At 43.4% G+C, this 17,351-nt stretch overlaps 1 protein-coding gene and 1 non-coding gene across 2 annotated transcripts; one reads left to right on the top strand and one right to left on the bottom strand.

Annotated features, from left to right (window-relative positions):
• Positions 1–1,217: 1,217 nt before the first annotated feature.
• LOC120273124 lies at positions 1,218–1,673 on the bottom strand. Its single transcript, XM_039279771.1, has one exon. The coding sequence runs from the start codon at positions 1,671–1,673 to the stop codon at positions 1,218–1,220; it is 456 nt and encodes a 151-aa protein (XP_039135705.1).
• Positions 1,674–2,713: 1,040 nt separating this feature from the next.
• On the top strand, positions 2,714–2,820 carry LOC120274232. The gene has a single exon (XR_005540765.1). It is a non-coding gene; the product is annotated as a small nucleolar RNA R71 (small nucleolar RNA).
• The last annotated feature ends 14,531 nt before the right edge of the window (positions 2,821–17,351 follow it).

The following is a 17,351-nucleotide window of genomic DNA, read 5'->3' as shown; positions in this document are numbered from 1 at the left end:
TGGTGGAGAAATGAGGTAGAGTGAAAGAGAAATGGGAGAAAACTAAGAGGAGAAGGTGGAGGGTGGAGTAGAGAGAGAAAAGGGAAGAACACCCCTTTAATGGGCAGCCCAGCCCATGCAGGTCCCATGAGGGTGCATGGTGCCCGCATGGGTTGGAAAATTTCAGCCTGAAAGACTCACGGGCACCATGCGGGCGCATGGCCCCCGTGAGCTTTTCAGCCCGCGCGCGCAACATGAGGGCGAGAGCCTCACGGGCTGTCTCGCGGGCTCATGGCACCCGTGAGACCCACAGCCCATTGAGCAAGGCTCCTCGCGAGGGGCCTCTTGTGGCCATAATGATGCCCGCAAGGCCACAGATCATGCCACAAGTGTCCATACGGGCCGTATACAGCCTTTATGGACCTGGAAAATCAAAAAATTAGCATGGTTCCTCTTGCAAACTGAATAAAATTCGAATTACAACCATTTAAACACCTAGATGACAATGAAACACAACTAAACAATACTAATTCAAGGCCAAAGACAAGTGAGCAAGCCTGAGCATGAGTTGAGCACAACAACAACAAAAAAAATACGAAAAATCTCACAAACATGAGCATTCAACCACAATAAAGAAACTAAGCAACTAAAAGAAATACGAAAATTTAAAGATGACAAATTATAAGACTTGGGTTGCCTCCTAAGAAGCGCATGTTTAGTGTTATTAGCTCAACGTACCTTTATACTTACATCATAAGGGATCAAATGGTGGGGACTTACCTCCAATCCCAAGAGAAGTGCTCCAAGATGGGAAACACGTCGAGAGGCATGAAAAGACACAAAATTTACCCTTTCCCTTGAAGAATAGTCGATCGATCTCCTGTGGTGGTGACAGAGCGTAATTCGTCCCCAATTTCTCTTTCTTGTCCCTCTTACACCAGATTTTCCTAGTGGTTGATTTCTTTTTATTGTTCGGCCACGGAAATGTCCCCACATAGCCTACATGCTTTACTTGTGTGGGAGGTGGGTTGTTCTCCTTACGCTCATCGTACTCCATTCCTTCTAAAAATTCATCCAAGGGGTTAATTGCCAAGACCTCCTTCACACAATCAGTAATAAGCATATCAGTTTCATCAGTAAAATAGAGGCGATCATCGTGGTCCAAGGTGTGTTTCATGGGCGCGGGAAGAGTGAGAATGACTTCCACATCGCCCACTGTCAACGTCATTTCCCCCCTTTTACATCAATGAGGGCTTCGACAGAGTTAAGAAATGGTCGCCCGAGATTAATGGGACTTCAATATCATCATCCACATTAAGAATAACAAAATCTACCGGGATAATGAACTTGTCTATTCTAACCAGCACATCCTCAACAACACCGTGTGGTTTCTTTATAGAACGATCTGCAAGTTGTATTGTCATCCTTATGGGCCTCATGTCTTCGAATCCTAGTTTCAAAAATAGCTTGTAAGGCATTACATTGATGCTGGTCCCAGAATCTGCCAAGGCCTTTTCTTGCATGCCTTCCCTAATCACACATGGAATAATGAAACTCCCTGGATCAGTCAATTTCTTAGGGAGCATCCTCTGAATCATTGCAGAGCAGTTCCGTGGTAATGCAATTGTTTCTAATTCCTCCAATTTTCTATTGTTAGTCAGCAAGTCTTTCATAAACTTTGCATACTTGGGCATTTGAGTTAACGCTTCAACAAGAGGGATATTTATGTGCAACTTCTTGAATATATTGAGGAATTTCTTGAATTGAGCCTCGTCTTTATCTTGTCTCAGCCTAGCTGGATAGGGAATCACTGACTTGTACTTGGGTATCCTTGGTGTTGGTAGTTGAAGGGTTCCTTCATCTTGCTTTTCCTTTACCTCTTCAACTTCGCTCTTAGATGTCTTAGGGTCTTCCTGTACGGCTACCCCATTATATTTAGTGCTTGAGCCCTCCTCGGCTCATGCTTCAACCTGTTTCCCGCTCTTGATAGTGATGGCTTTTAAATGCTCCCTCGGATTATTTTCAGTGTTACTAGGTAAGCTACCCGATGGGAGCTCCAAATTTTCTCTAGCAAGTTTCCCAACCAGGTTTTCCAAATTTTCAGTGTTCACTTCAGCGAATTGATTGTTGATGTTCACAAATTTTGCCTCGGTATTGATCATAAACCTCGCTAACACATCTTCAGTGGTAAACTTCTTCTTGGGCTGCTGAGGAGGTAGATGTGGAAGTCCTTGTGGTTGTGGAGGCCGATGTTGCTGTTGTCGACCCCATGAAAAATTTTGGTGATTCCTCCACCCCGGATTATATGTGTTTCCATAGGGATTCCTCGGGCCTCTGGAAGCTCCCCCAACATAATCAACTGTCTCAACTGGGGCATCTGAGGCTATTGAGATTGGACACTGAACAGTAGCATGCCCCGCCCCACAGGTCTCGCAAGACAAAACTATTCCAGAATTTGAGCTTATAGCCAACACAAACTGATCGATTCTTTTTGTTACGGCCTCAACCTTTGTGGCTAGCGCAGTGTTGTCATTTATCTCATAAATTCCAGCTGCCTTAGGGGTTTTTTGCCTAGTAGACCAATGGCATTCATTACTTGCCATATTTTCAATCAAAATTTCAGCATCTTCAGGGGTTTTATTACTCAATGACCCCCTCTGCTGCAGCATCGATGAGCTGTCTTATTGCATAATTCAGGCCATTACAAAGCATTTGGATCCTCATCCAAGAGGAAAAGCCATGATGGGGACACTTGCGTGGGAGATCCTTGAATCTCTCATGTGCTTCAAAAAGTGTCTCGGAGTCCCCTTGCCAGAATGCAGAAATCTCTTGTCTCAATCTAGCAGCTTTGCTTGGTGGGAAATACCTAGAAAGAAATTTGTCCACCATTTCCTTCCAAGTGGTGATCGATCTGGGAGCCAATGAAGTAAGCCATCTATATGCTTCTCCCCTTAGATTGAAAGGGAATAATCTCAATCTTATAGCATCATCGGACACTGAGTTAATCTTGAAAGTGAAACAAATTTGGAGGAAGCGAGACAAATGAGCATGCGGGTCTTCATCAGCTAGCCCATCAAATTGTACAGAATTTTGAATCATCCCAATTGTGCTTGCTTTCATTTCAAAGTTATTAGCCAGCATGGTGGGAGCATGCACACTGAATTCCTCACCAGTAAACTGAGGCCTTTCATAATCAGACAAGGTTCACCTTGGTTCTGCCATGACTGAAGGTTCACTAATCTCAACTCGTGTTCCTTGATGTTCTGAACTCTCAGCCACCTCTCTCAATCTTTGATGCAAGGCTCTCTCGATTTCGTTAACAGGTTCTACCAGATCTGCTTGATTAGCGTGTGTCATAAGATGGTGCCTTGCACAGTAATGAGAGTCAATGATCAGGAAATAAGAGGATGATAGTAAAACAAAATAAAGGCAAGTAAAAGGAATAAAAAGAGGCAAAATTACAGAATTAAAGAAACAATGGCCAAATCAATAAACTCTAAGTTTTCCGAGTATTCCTTGTGGCTCCCTGGCAACGGCGCCAAAAACTTGATCCGAGATCCGCAAGTGCATGGAGTCGTCAAGTAATACCTCTTGTGCGAGCACGAGAGGGTCGTATTCCCAGTGCCCAAGGATCTACCCCTAATTCCTCTTCGCGTATTGTCTAGCCAAAAGATTCGAAGGGTTTCTCTAATCTATTAATTAAAATGAAAGAACTACAAGTGGAGTCTAAAATAAGGCAAGGGTATAAAATCCAAGGAAAGAGATGGTCACGGATGCGGCTCTCCTAGGGGTTACTAAAGTGCAAAGGATGCTAAGAATGTCATGCAAGTGAAGGTTTGGACCTAGAGATTTAATAAAGTAGGTCAACCAGATGGTCACGACAATTGACCCCTAATCCGGTATAATTATTGATACAGAATTTCTTCCGATCAAATCCTTATATGATTGCATTAACAAAGGGGGAAATGCCTAATTAGAGCCGGAGCACAACTCAGTCTAGCCCTAATGTTGGAGGGGTACAAAATACCCGATGGTCACGGTGTATTCGTACATGAATCCCTTCCAAACTTGGTGTGTCTAGTACAAGGGCGATGGTCACGCTACCAAGTACAACCTAGAAGTTCATTTACAGAGTTCTCATGTAAGAAACACATCAAATGCACCAAGAATGAATCACAAATACAAAACACTTGCAATTAACATAATTAGATCATGAAAATACACAAGTTCACCCCCCAAGGTTCACCGGCATCCGGTGACCTTGGGTTATAATCATCCATGCAAACAAATAGAAAGAATAGGTCCATGAAAATAACTACAAATGGCATAAGAAAACTCCCTCAAACAATGGAAGTGAGATGACAAGGCAAGTTAGGTGGAAAGCTTCCACGGATGCCGCGACTAGGGCGACTTCCCTCATCTTCTATAAGCTCCCAAAGAAGAGATCGATGAAGATCTAGCCAAACTAAGCTTCTCCCTTTAATTCACCAGCTCCAAAACGCTTGATCTTTCCTCCTCTGAACTTGTGGAAGTCGGCTCAAAGAACTCCCCAAAAAACTATCTCTCAATAATTTTGCCGTAGTACCTGAGACTTGTGAAATTCCAACAAACTTCGCGGGCACCCATGCGGGTGCATAGACCCCGTGAAGCTCACATCCGAATCCCTACTATAGTGCTAACACCCCAAAAATGCCATTTTTGGTGTCGAATTCATCCAATTTGCATTTTTTGAGCTACATTCGGCACATTTATGATCTGCAATACCAAAAGAACAAATTTATACTTAAACGGGCATCAATTCATTAAGATATACACAAATAATACAAGATAAATATGTATAAAATACGTGCATTTAGGCGTTTATCACGGTACCATTTATACGATAAATGAGGAAAAAACGATCAAATAAGCTCAGAAACAACATACTGCAGAATTCCACAAGGGCCTGTGGAAATTACCCACGCCCGTGTGGATCTGCGAGGTGTGAAAACCGCACGGTTGTGCACCAATTCTCCAAAAATTCAACTTAACACCGCCTCTAAGGGCTTTCTAAACATACATAAGACATTATATCATGAAAATTTGTACAACTCAAGATCCTCAATCCAATAAAAAAAAACACAATTTGCGAAGAAAAGAGGATAGGAAGGGTTATCGATGAAACAGATGATTGTACTTCTAAAATCGGCACGAAATGTGAAGAAAAATCCTCCAAAACAATATTTAAGGGTCGGGAAGTTGATCTGGAGTAGTTTTTGGGTGATTGGAGATGAAGAATAAGAGAATCCACAATGATTTTTAAAGAAAAACTCTCGTCTCCTGGAATTCTATGCATGCACAAGGGCGTGCAGAAATTACCCACGCCCGTGCGCTTCCACAGGAAAACATCACAGGGGTAGGTGCATGCCCTTGTGTGCTCTCGGGAAAACACTCATTGCCTCTAAACGAAAATACACGGGCGTGTGAGAATTTCCCACGCCTGTGCGCCCGACCCACAGGAGCAGCCGCATGTCCCTGTGGCTACTATGGACATTCAACAAAAATTGTGAAGTGTTCCGTACACCCGTGAAGAAATTCCGCACGGGCGTGGGCATTCACAAGCCAAACTCATAGGGGTAAGCGCACGCCCCTGTGACTACTCTGGATGAAGAGAGCTCCTCTGCAGAGATCCGCATGGGCGTGCGAAAATTACCCACGCCCGTGCAATTTTCACAAGGTTGCCAACAGGGGTGAGTCAGCGCCCCTGTGTGCTTTCGTGAAAATCTGCCAATCTCTGCAGGAATTTACATGCCCGTACAAAAATGACCCACGGGCGTGCGAGGATTGCATAGTCGTTCACAGGGGCGAGTCCCCGCCCCTGTGCCTTCTCTGGATGAACTCACAATACAAAACCATGGGTGTTTGTGAATTCCACACGCCCATGTGTTTTCTCTGGATGCCTTAGAAAATTCTGCAGGCTCTGCAGAAAATTTCTAAACATATTTACACACTCATAGCCGACTCCAATATTCGATTTATACTAGTGAAAAACATGAGAAACAACTCAAACATCCAAAACTTCACCAAATTCACATGAAAACACACGATGAACTTAAAAACCCACGATAAAATCACAGTAGAAATATAAGACATCAAGACACCAACACTTAACAATTTATTCAAGCAACATTAAACTACGAAATTAAGAAAATAGTAAACACTCCCAAGAAGCGCTTGTTTAACGTCACTTAGATTGAGATACCTTGTCGTACCTTACGGGGGCTCATAGATGAAAGTTTCCCTCTTACCCATGGCTTAGAAACCTAATGAGCAAAATCTCTTGCGGTTAGAGGGTGAATTATCGGGCTTGGGACCGCCAAGCAATGATTCACCCAGTTTGTTCGGTTCACACACGTCTCCAATAGCCTTGGAGAGTTTCCGGTGGCGTCTCCTTGCCCTCTTCAATTTCCGGAGCATCTTCTTCAAGATCCCCTACGTAGATAGTACTTCTTCCGTCGAACCAATCATCATTACTTCTTTATTATCCTTCTCTTGGTCGAACAAGCCTTCGTATGGATCCGGATTCAACATTTCCTGCATGTATTCATCAACAATCTCATTAGTAGTGTTTAGAAAATATAAAGTATCATAAAAATTAAGAAAATGCCGTATGGTTTTGATAAGTGCTTGTGCGATATGAATGCGAAGCGTTCATTCCTTATGTTGAGCATTACTTTTCTCAAGTTTTTACATTAATATGTGTGTTTTTTATGTTACTTTTACGCAGGTAGGGCTGTGAGGCCCAGTATGAAGGAAATAGGCCAATGTGGATCACAATGCACCTATTTTGGAGTAGATCTTGCTAAGGTTCAAACGCGAAGACATAGGACAGGTGTGAGATGCTAGAGTGTGTGCCAACCTCCTCGCATTCGAGTGAGTACATCTTTGGAGGGGCACAAAGGCAGTCACACTCGAGCATTCCGTCTTATGCATATAAGAACATGAGCTCCACCAACATATATATCATTGAAGAAGCAAGTGATTCATGATGTGAATGTGTGCCCGTTTGCGTTACCCCGATGAAAGTATGGAATTGGGAAGTTATTCAGGTCAAAGACTATAGCAGAGCACTGTAGCAGTACTGTTCACAGCCGGACGAGAAACCAGAGAAATAGAGAATCCACACGGGCGTGTCGAAATTATCCACGCCCGTTCAAAATTCCACACGGGCGCGTGTATCGTCCACGCCCGTGGAGTTGCCCGATTCCAGCCCTATTTAAAGCCTATTCAACCCCGATTTTGGTATTCTTTTCTCCATCTTTTCCCCAACTTGTGAGAGGGCTTCGGCTAGGGTTTCGAGGTGTATTGGCCAAGGTTTTGGAGAGGTTCTATAGCTCTGACATCTTGATTCCATTAGGGAGAAGGTTGGTAGGGGAGCTTCGATCGAGGCGTATCCTATACCGGACGAAGGAATCCTTGGACGACGAGTAGAGGACTTTCCACAAGACCATCGACACGACCATTGAGGGGGTTTCTTTATGGATTCATTGCTTTTACATTCGATTTCTTTGATTGTACTTAGCTCCATGGAGAGCTAAACCCTTAGTGGGTACTTGGGTGATTGTGAACCCTAGGATGTATTTGTTTCATTGAACTTCTTTATTATGCTTTCAATAAATTGTTGTTTATTGTGAGTTCCAACCTTGAATGCTTGATTGTATGAACATTTCCCCTAGAGTGACGCTAGGATTGAGAGTTCTTGTTGGTAACCTTGTGAGTGAGTGACACACCATGAGTGTTAGACAAAGCTAGGTTGCAGAGGGTTGAGAGGGTGAGTCGAGAGGTACAGGAGCGTCCCCTTTCACCTCCGACGTGATAGATTCTACCTCCGTTCCTTGAGTTCTTTGCGGCCATAATAGAGTGAATGGTCTAAGGGATGAACCTACGCTGGGGCCTAGTTGCGCATGCAATGGAGTGAAGCGTTGAGGTGATCTTAGTATCTAGGGCTTAATTGTGGCTAGGGACCTTCCGCCTGGACCAAAGGGTTAGGTCTAAATCTAGGAAGAGATTTATCACTTGGAATCCCTAGAGCTCATTGCAACTCTATGCGAGTGCGAGGTGTTGAGATTGTTCGATTTCTCCTCCGGGACATGTATAGAGTTAGGCATAGTTGACCTTAGATTTGGGACTATGTATGTAAGGATTTCCACGACCCACCATTGCATTGATTAGGAAGCATAATAGAGAGTTCTTGCACTTGAAGTGATTAACCTAGGTGAAGCATCATCCGAGTACTCCATCTTTATCGATTGCCTTGCCTCCTCCTTACTTTTGCTCTCTTACTTGTTGCTTTTAATTTCTGAGAATTGAATCATTACCACACTTATCATTGTTGATACTCCACATAGCTAAGAATCGAATTAGGTGTCTTTACTCCCTACTCCCTGTGGATTCGACCCCGCTCACCCGAGATTATTACTTCGACAAACCCGTGCACTTGCGGGATATAAGCAAGGGGATCTTGTCAAGTTTTTGGCGCCGTTGCCGGGGACCTAGGCGTTTAGAGATACTTTGCACTTTGTTTTCTTAGCTATTTCACCACACATTCTACTCCATATCTCCTTATTCTATCATTGCTCTAATTTTTCCTTATTTCTTTTTGTTGCAGAAAATGATTAACATGTTTGAATCATTTGACACTATCATGAGAATGGTTGAACACATAGAGCAGAAAGTTCAAACAGTTGCATGGAATGAGACATCGTGTTATTCCTATCATGGACAATGTACAACTCAACAGCCATTAGAAGAGTCGGTTGAAGAGTACATCGCCAGGATTCAAGGGCAAAGCTGTGAGTTAGATAGTGTGATACAGCAGTTTGAGGAATCCACGTCAGTGTCAATGAATGACTAATTAGATGAGAGTATAGAAAGAATCCTTGCTAGGTTTGATTCTTCCTATCAAGATCAGAGACAAGAACTCTTTTCAGTTGGAGTTGCTATTTCAAATTTGGAATTCTGTGGAATGGGCAAGTTGATATCAGTTACAGATTGTAAAGAAATAGATCTCCAGGTGGATAAGGAAGAAAGTAACTGTGAACATGAGGCGAATGATTTCGAGGAGATTGATAAATTGAAGGAGGGTAACTTGCGGCCATCAATTGTCGAACCACCAGAACTTAAGCTTAAAACTATTCTAGCACATTTGGAATATGCATTTCTAATGGAGGACTCTAAACTCCCCATAATTGTGGCGTCGAACTTATCTGCGGAGCAAAAGGATAAGCTTGTTAGCATGTTAAAAAAGCACAAATCAGCTATCGCATGGAAGATCTCCGACATTAAGGGTATAAACCCATCATTCTGCACTCATAAGATCCTAATGTAGGATGATTGTAAATCTGTAATCCAACCTCATCGAAGATTGAACCCAAATATGAAGGAGGTTGTTAAGGCGGAGGTAATAAAACTTTTGGATGCAGGAATCATCTACCCCATATCCGACAACAAGTGGGTGAGTTTGACCCAAGTTGTCCGAAAGAAAGGAGGAATAACAGTAGTGAAGAATGAAAAGAATGAGTTAATCCCCACGAGGACAGTGACTGGTTGGCGAGTCTGCATTGATTATAGAAGACTAAATGATGTCACTCAGAAAGATCACTTTCCTTTGCCATTCATTGACCAAATGTTGGAGCGATTAGCAGGACATCATTTCTACTGTTTCCTTGATGGCATGTCTAGATACTTTCAAATTCCGATAGCAACAGAAGATCAGGAGAAAACCACATTTACTTGCCCTTATGGTACCTTTGCTTATAGAAGAATGCATTTCGGGTTGTGTAACGCCCCTGCAACATTTCAGCGTTGCATGACGGCCATTTTTGACGACTTTCTCGAAGATATTATGGAAGTTATCATGGATGATTTTTCAGTGTTCGGGGACTCTTTTGATGCTTGCTTAAACAATTTGGAAAGAATGCATCATCCTTGGACATAAGATTTCTCAAGCAGGTATGGAGGTGGATAAGGCGAAGATTGAGATAATTGACAAACTTCCACCACCAACGAATGTAAAAGGGATCCGCAGTTTCTTGGGTCATGCAGGTTTTTACAGAAGGTTTATTAAGGACTTTTCGAAAATCTCTCAACCGTTGACCAAACTTCTGGAGGAGGATACCCCTTTTGACTTCGGGAACGATTGTCTGAATGCATTTAATGTATTGAAAGAGAAGTTAGTGCAAGCACCAATCCTGACAACACCGAAGTGGGATGAGCCATTCGAAGTAATGTGTGATGCTAGTGATTATGTAGTGGGAGCGGTTTTAGGGCAGAAAAGAAATAAGCAATTTCAACCGATCTATTATGCTAGCAAGACCCTCACAAGTACATAAGAGAATTACACCACTACTGAAAAGGAATTATTAGCAGTAGTGTATGCTTGTGATAAATTCAGACCATATCTCATCCTATCTAATGTCACCATGTTCACAGATCATTCTGCACTCCGTTATCTCATGAATAAGGCAGACGCGAAGCCGATATTGATTCGGTGGATATTGTTGTTGCAAGAATTTGATATGGAAATCAAAGATAAAAAGGGGACAGAGAATGTGGTTGCCGATCATTTGTCGAGATTAGAAGGTTGTGAGGGGCAAGAACCGGCAAGGAAGGAAGTTAATGATTTCTTCCCCGAAGAACACCTGTACACGGTACAGGAATCAGAATTAGAAGATACCCCATGATTTGCGGATTTTGCAAATTATCTGTCAGGAAAGGTATTGAAGCAGGGCTTAAGCTTTCAACTGAAGAAGAAATTTTTCAGTGATCTAAAGAATTTCTTCTGGGAAGATCCGTACATGTTCCGTATTTACGCAGATCAGGTGGTGTGAAGGTGTGTTTCTAGGGAGGAAGGGTGGAACATCATTGCGCGTTGTCACTCAGGCCAAGTGGGGGGCACTATGTGTCAAGTCAAACTGCAGAGAAGGTTCTAGCTGCTGCGTTCTACTGGCCGACTTTATTCCAAGATGTTCATCAATTCGTTTTACGATGTGATAGTTGTCAAAGGGCTGGAAACTTATCACGAAGGGATGAGATGCCTCAAAATCCTATGCAATTTTGCGAGGTGTTTGATGTATGGGGAATTGATTTCATGGGACCATTTCCAAAGTCCAATGGCAATCAATACATTTTGGTAGCAGTCGACTATGTTTCCAAGTGGGTGGAAGCCCAGGCTCTTCCAACTAATGATTCAAGAACTGTGGTGAAATTTCTTAAGAAGTTATTTGCTCGATTCAGAACTCCAAGAATTATCATTAGCGATCGGGGAACAAATTTTTGTAGCACACAATTAGCGAAAGTGTTAAAGCGTTATGGGGTTCATCATTGTCTTGTGACATCTTACCATCCACAAATGAGTGGGCAAGTAGAGGTTACAAACAGAGAGCTCAAGAGAACCTTAACTAAAACAGTGGAACAAGGTAAACGAGATTGGTCTGAAAGGTTGGACGACACGCTTTGGGCTCACAGAACAGCATACAAAAAACCAATAGGGACCACTCCGTATAATTTAGTGTATGGAAAATCTTGCCATTTACCGGTTGAATTAGAGCACAAAGCGTATTGGGCAATTAAATTGATGAATTTCGACTTGTGCAAATCTGGAGAGCAACGAATATTACATCTCAATGAGCTAGATGAATGGAGGATGAAGGCATATGAGAATGCAAGGATATATAAGGAAAGAATTCGGAAGTGGCATGACAAGCATATTAAAATCCCGAAAGACTTCAAAGTCGGCGATCAGGTGCTACTATTCAACTCCGTCTACGTTTATTCCCGGGGAAACTTAAATCAAGATGGTATGGTCCGTATACCGTAACTGAAGATTCGCCTTATGGAGCCATTGAGATTAGTCATTCAGAGAAGGGCACATTCAAGGTGAATGGACATAGGCTGAAACCATACCATGGCGGAGAAATTTGCAGTGATAATAGAGAAGTATTTTTCCTCGATGAACCCCCATGAGGTAAGAAAGATAGGTCAAGCTTAGTGACGTTAAACAAGCGCTTCTTGGGAGGCAACCCAAGTGTTTACTGTTTTCGTACCTTTTAGTTTAGTTTGTTTGCATGAATAAATTGTTAAGTGTTGGTGTTTCAATTGTTGAGTGCTTGTGCTGTGATTTTATTGTGGGTGTTTAAAAGAGTTCATTGTATGTTTTGTTGCCAATTGGCGAAGTTTGGTCATTTGAGTTCTATTTTGTGTTTTTATCTGGTAAAGTTTGGATAATAGGGTAGGCTCTGAGTGTGTCAACATGTTCAGAATATTTCTGCAGAGCCTGCAGGTTTTTCTAAGTCATCCAGAGAAAACACACGGGCGTGGGGAATTTCCACACGCCCGTGGATGTGTACTGTGAACTCATCCAGAGAGGGCACAGGGGCGTGCGGCTGCCCATGTGGACGACCATGCGACTGGCGCACGCCTGTGGGTAATTTCCTCACGGGCGTGTGCCTTCCTGCAGAGTTGGGCAGATTTTCTAGAGAACACAAAGGGGCGTTGACTTGCCCCTGTGGGTGACCTTGTAAACCACACACGGGTGTGGGTAATTTCCGCACGCCCGTGCGAAACTCTACAGGTTGCTTCGTCCATCCCGAGAAAACACAGGGGCGTGCGGCTACCCCTGTGAGTTAGGCATGTGAATGTCCACGATCGTGCGGAATTTCCGCACGGGCGTGTATACATTTCTCTCAGATATCCAGTAAGGCCACAGGGGCATGCGTCCGCCCCTTTGAACCCATCATTTGAGGGCGCACGGGCGTGGACGACTCCTGTACGCCCGTGTGGTTCTTCAGGATTGAAAGGACCATCCGCTCTCCCAAATACAAGAGTCACACCCTTCGCCTCAAATAACCCTAAACCGTCTAAAGAACATTTTTCTGACATTCTTGCCCCCTGCTACTGTCGTCTTCGAGTCGATTGATAGAGCATTGTGTGGATTGTAGGAGTGTTTAAGTGCAGTTCATCGGTAAGCCTTGATTTCCACTCTTCTTTGATTTCGTTGGACTCTAACTGATTATCTGCGATTGAAATGGTCAATACGCATCGTTTTCTTGCTAAACTGATTATAATTTGTTTCTAAGATGATATGGAAGTGAAATAGAGTGGCGGCATGGATATTGGCTACAAGGGGCGTGCGGTTTCCACGCCCCGTGGATGCGCACGGGCGTGCGGAATTTCTGCACGACCGTGTGTGCTCATTTTTCTGCAGTCTGAATGGAACTGATTGATTTTTCTTTTCTAATACATGCAGGTATGGCTACCAAATCGAAGAAAATAGTTCCTATGCGGCCTCGAAAGCCTGCCCCTGAACCGGAAGTTATGGAGTTCACACTCCCTGCGCATCAAGCTCAGTTTGGGCGATTAGAGAAGCTTAAGTTTGGTCAAATGAGAATCCCAGATGTTGTGTTACTTAGGAAGGTACAACTAGTGGATGATATGGCTGACGAGGTCGAGAAATTATTATTGGTCGGTAATTGGCACAAGTTACTGAACATTCGTGACCCTGCTATCCGCACACTTACTTTGGAGGTACTTGCTTCGTTTGAGTTCGACCGCTCTTATGCACATTTTGATAGTGTCGACGCGATTCAGTTTAGAGCTTTTGGGCAGCATCATAGTATGAGTGTCACACAGTTTTCCACTAGACTTGGTCTATATGATGACAAATATATTGAAACTGAGGAGTATGAGAATCTCCCAATTGACATGACGTGTTTATCTCCCATTAAGGCGTATTCATTATTATGTGGAAAGGGGCGTTATGAACCAGGAGTGTCTAAGGCCTCATGTTTATCTCGACCCAGTTACAGATATCTTCACGCCATCATAAGCAGGTCAGTGAATGGGCGTGGTGATAGTACGGGAGTCATCAAAAAGTAAGAGTTTCTGTACTTGTACTCCATGGTTCGGAATGAACCGGTCCATCTGGGACACATTTTAGCAGAGTATTTGAAACATCAAGGACAATATCCTCGATTGGATGTTATCTTCTTGGGTCCATATATTACCAGACTCATTGTGGGGATGTGTTTGCGAGACAAAATTAGCGAAACCGAGAAAGCGATAATACCAGCACCACTTGGGTTAGAGACCATGAGGCTCATGGGGTTGATCCGAAAATATTCAAATGGTGTCTATGTGCTGAACATACCATTCGAAGATGAAGCTGGGGCATCTCAGTCCGCTCCCGAGCCACAACCAACACCGATGGAGACCGAGACACCTCCAGTGGCAGAGGAACCACCCCCCGTACGTATAGTTCCACTATCTCGAGCCCATGATCGTTTTCAAAGGCTCGAGAGCGCCTTAGGAGTGATACGAACAGAGGTGGCTGAAGCTCGAGCAGAGATTGCCAAGATTCGGGCTACGCAGGCCACTCAGTATACAGAGTTAATGGCACATTTTGACATATTACAGCAGATCCTAGAGCGAGACATTGCCGCATCATTTGTCTTGCAGCCGAGGACCCTTCAGGCCCCATCAGTTCCTCCAGCACCTCCATCCTCCACCCCAGCACTGGAGGACCCACTATATGCTTCCACTTCAGCGGCAACAGCAGCGGAGCCCGAGAGCGACTCCGACACTTGACCTTTCTTTTACTTTCATGCATTTTACTTTATCTTATTTTCTTGTTTGTAGACTTGTTCACTCAGAAAGGATTTTTCCTTCTGAGTTTATGTTATGTTGCATTTATTGAGTTGTATTCATTGCTTCATCTTTTATACAATCGAGTTATTTTTGTTTTTCTTGAGCTTCACTGAACCCCCTCGTGTATGCGTGCAGATGGTCTTGTCTTCCTGGAAATTGAGACTTAGTCATGGGCACGGTCAAGGTGTTTCGGCACTTGGCCGTGCAAGCTTCACAACCCGCTGGAACACTACTCCCAATGAATTAGCTTCGTCAAACGCACCACTAGGAGTCAGGGGAGTATTGTTTTGATTGCTTCTCCCACATCTATTTTTGAATGATATATTTTTGAGTGAGCTTGCATGTGTACATTGAGGACAATGTACAACTTAAGTGTGGGGGGAGTTTCATAATGCGCACATCTTTTCTATTGTTCTTGATTGATATATGCTCACATAGCCAATGGCGGTTCACCTTAGTTGCAATGTTTGTATTCTTAAGCCTAGGAGAATTATTAACATTGAATGTTTTCATGCTCTAGTTCTTGCTTGAAATTTTAGGAATTTTTGCCCGATTTACACTTAGTGCACTACTCACTCTTTGAACTCTATTGGAAACTCATGTTTGATGTTAAAGGGACTAGTTAGGTTTACTTCTTTTGCTAAATTAAAAAAAAAATGATGAAAAGAAGGAACAAAATAGTTTTATTGTTTATTTGTATTTGTTGGGTGGAAAGAGCTACCACCTATGACGTATGAAGCTACTCTCACAAGTCGGATACTAGTTATGCCCTAATGAGAGAAAGAGCTATCTCATAGGATGAGTGAAAGCTACAACTCGGGTAGAAAGAGCTACCACCTTGAAAGTGTGAAAGCCACCTTAGCGGACGCTTTGGAAAGGGCTACCTTAGAGGATGTGTGAAGCTACTACCATCTTTTAAAATTTTTATCACTTTTGTAGATAAATAAGTCCCTTGTATTTAGAACTTTGAGGAGTATAACTTGGGTTGTTTTGAGTGAGTTCACACACTTACACGAAATTCGGGTTTGTTGTCCTTTTTTATTCAAGTTTTTAGCCAGAGCACACATTTACTGTAGCAGCAATGTTCACAGCCGGCCGAGAAACCAGAGAAATAGAGAATCCACACGGGCATGTGGAAATTATCCACGCCTGTGGGAAATTCCGCACGGGCGCGTGTATCGTCCACGACCGTGGAGTTGCCCGATTCCAGCCTTATTTAAAGCCGATTCAGCCCCGATTTTGGTATTCTTTTCTCCATCTTTTCCCCAACTTGCGAGAGGGTTCGGCTAGGGTTTCGAGGGGTATTGGCCAAGGTTTTGGAGAGGTTTTATGGCTCCAACATCATGATTCAATTAGGAAGAAGGTTGGTAGGGGAGCTTCGATCGAGGCGTATCCTATACCGGACGAAGGAATCCTTGGATGACGAGTAGAGGACTTTCCACAAGACCATCGACACGACCATCGAGGGGGTTTCTTTATGGATTCATTGCTTTTACATTCGATTTCTTTGATTGTATTTGGCTCCATGGAGAGCTAAACCCCTAGCGGGTACTTGGGTGATTGCGAACCCTAGGATGTTTTCGTTTCATTGAACTTCTTTATTATGCTTTAAATAAATTGATGTTTATTGTGAGTTCCAACCTTGAATGCTTGATTGTATTAACATTTCCCCTAGAGTGATACTAGGGTTGAAAGTTCTTGTTGGTAACCTTGTGAGTGAGTGACACACCACGAGTGTTACACAAAGCTAGGTTGGAGAGGGTTGAGAGGGTGAGTTGAGAGGTACAGGAGCGTCCCCTTTCCCCTCCAACGTGATAGATTCTACCTCCGTTCCTCGAGTTCTTTGTGGCCATAATAGAGTGAATGGTCTAAGGTATGAACCTCCGCTGGGGCCTAGTTGCGCGTGCAATGGAGTGAAGCGTTGAGGTGATCTTAGTATCTAGGGCTTAATTGTGGCTAGGGACCTTCCGCCTGGACCAAAGGGTTAGGCCTATATTTAGGAAGAGATTTATCACTTGGAATCCCTAGACCTCATTGCAACTCTATGCGAGTGCGAGGTGTTGAGATTGTTCGATTTCTCCTCCGGGACATGTATAGAATTAGGCATAGTTAACCTTAGATTTGGGACTATGTATGTAAGGATTTCCATGACTCACCATTGCATTGATTAGGAAGCATAATAGAGGGTTCTTGCACTTGAAACGATTAACCTAGGTGAAGCATCATCCGAGTACCCCATCTTTATCGATTGCCTTGCCTCCTCCTTACTTTTGCTCTCTTACTTGTTGCTTTTAATTTCTGAGAATTGAATCATTACCACACTTATCATTGTTGATACTCCACATAACTAAGAATCGAATTAATTGTCTTTACTCCCTACTCCCTGTGGATTCGACCCCGTTCACCCGTGATTATTACTTCGACAAACCCGTGCACTTGCGGGATATAAGCAAGGGGATCTTGTCAGGTTTCACCAAAGCGGTATGTGAGCTTGTCATCTCCAACTCTCAAAGTTAGCTCTCCACCGTCCATGCCAATCAATGCCTTGGAAGTCTGAAAAAATGGCCTCCCAAGTATGAAGGGTACATCCGCATCCTCATCGACGTCTAGCACTATGTAGTCTACAGGAAATATATACTTGTCCACCTTGACAAGCACATCTTCGATGATACCCCTCAGATGTCTCACCG

This window comes from Dioscorea cayenensis, chromosome 12 (assembly GCF_009730915.1).
Source record: "Dioscorea cayenensis subsp. rotundata cultivar TDr96_F1 chromosome 12, TDr96_F1_v2_PseudoChromosome.rev07_lg8_w22 25.fasta, whole genome shotgun sequence".
Taxonomy (NCBI): Eukaryota; Viridiplantae; Streptophyta; class Magnoliopsida; order Dioscoreales; family Dioscoreaceae; genus Dioscorea; species Dioscorea cayenensis.
Note: the sequence above shows the minus strand (reverse complement) of the source record. Positions and strands in the feature narration are given on the sequence as shown.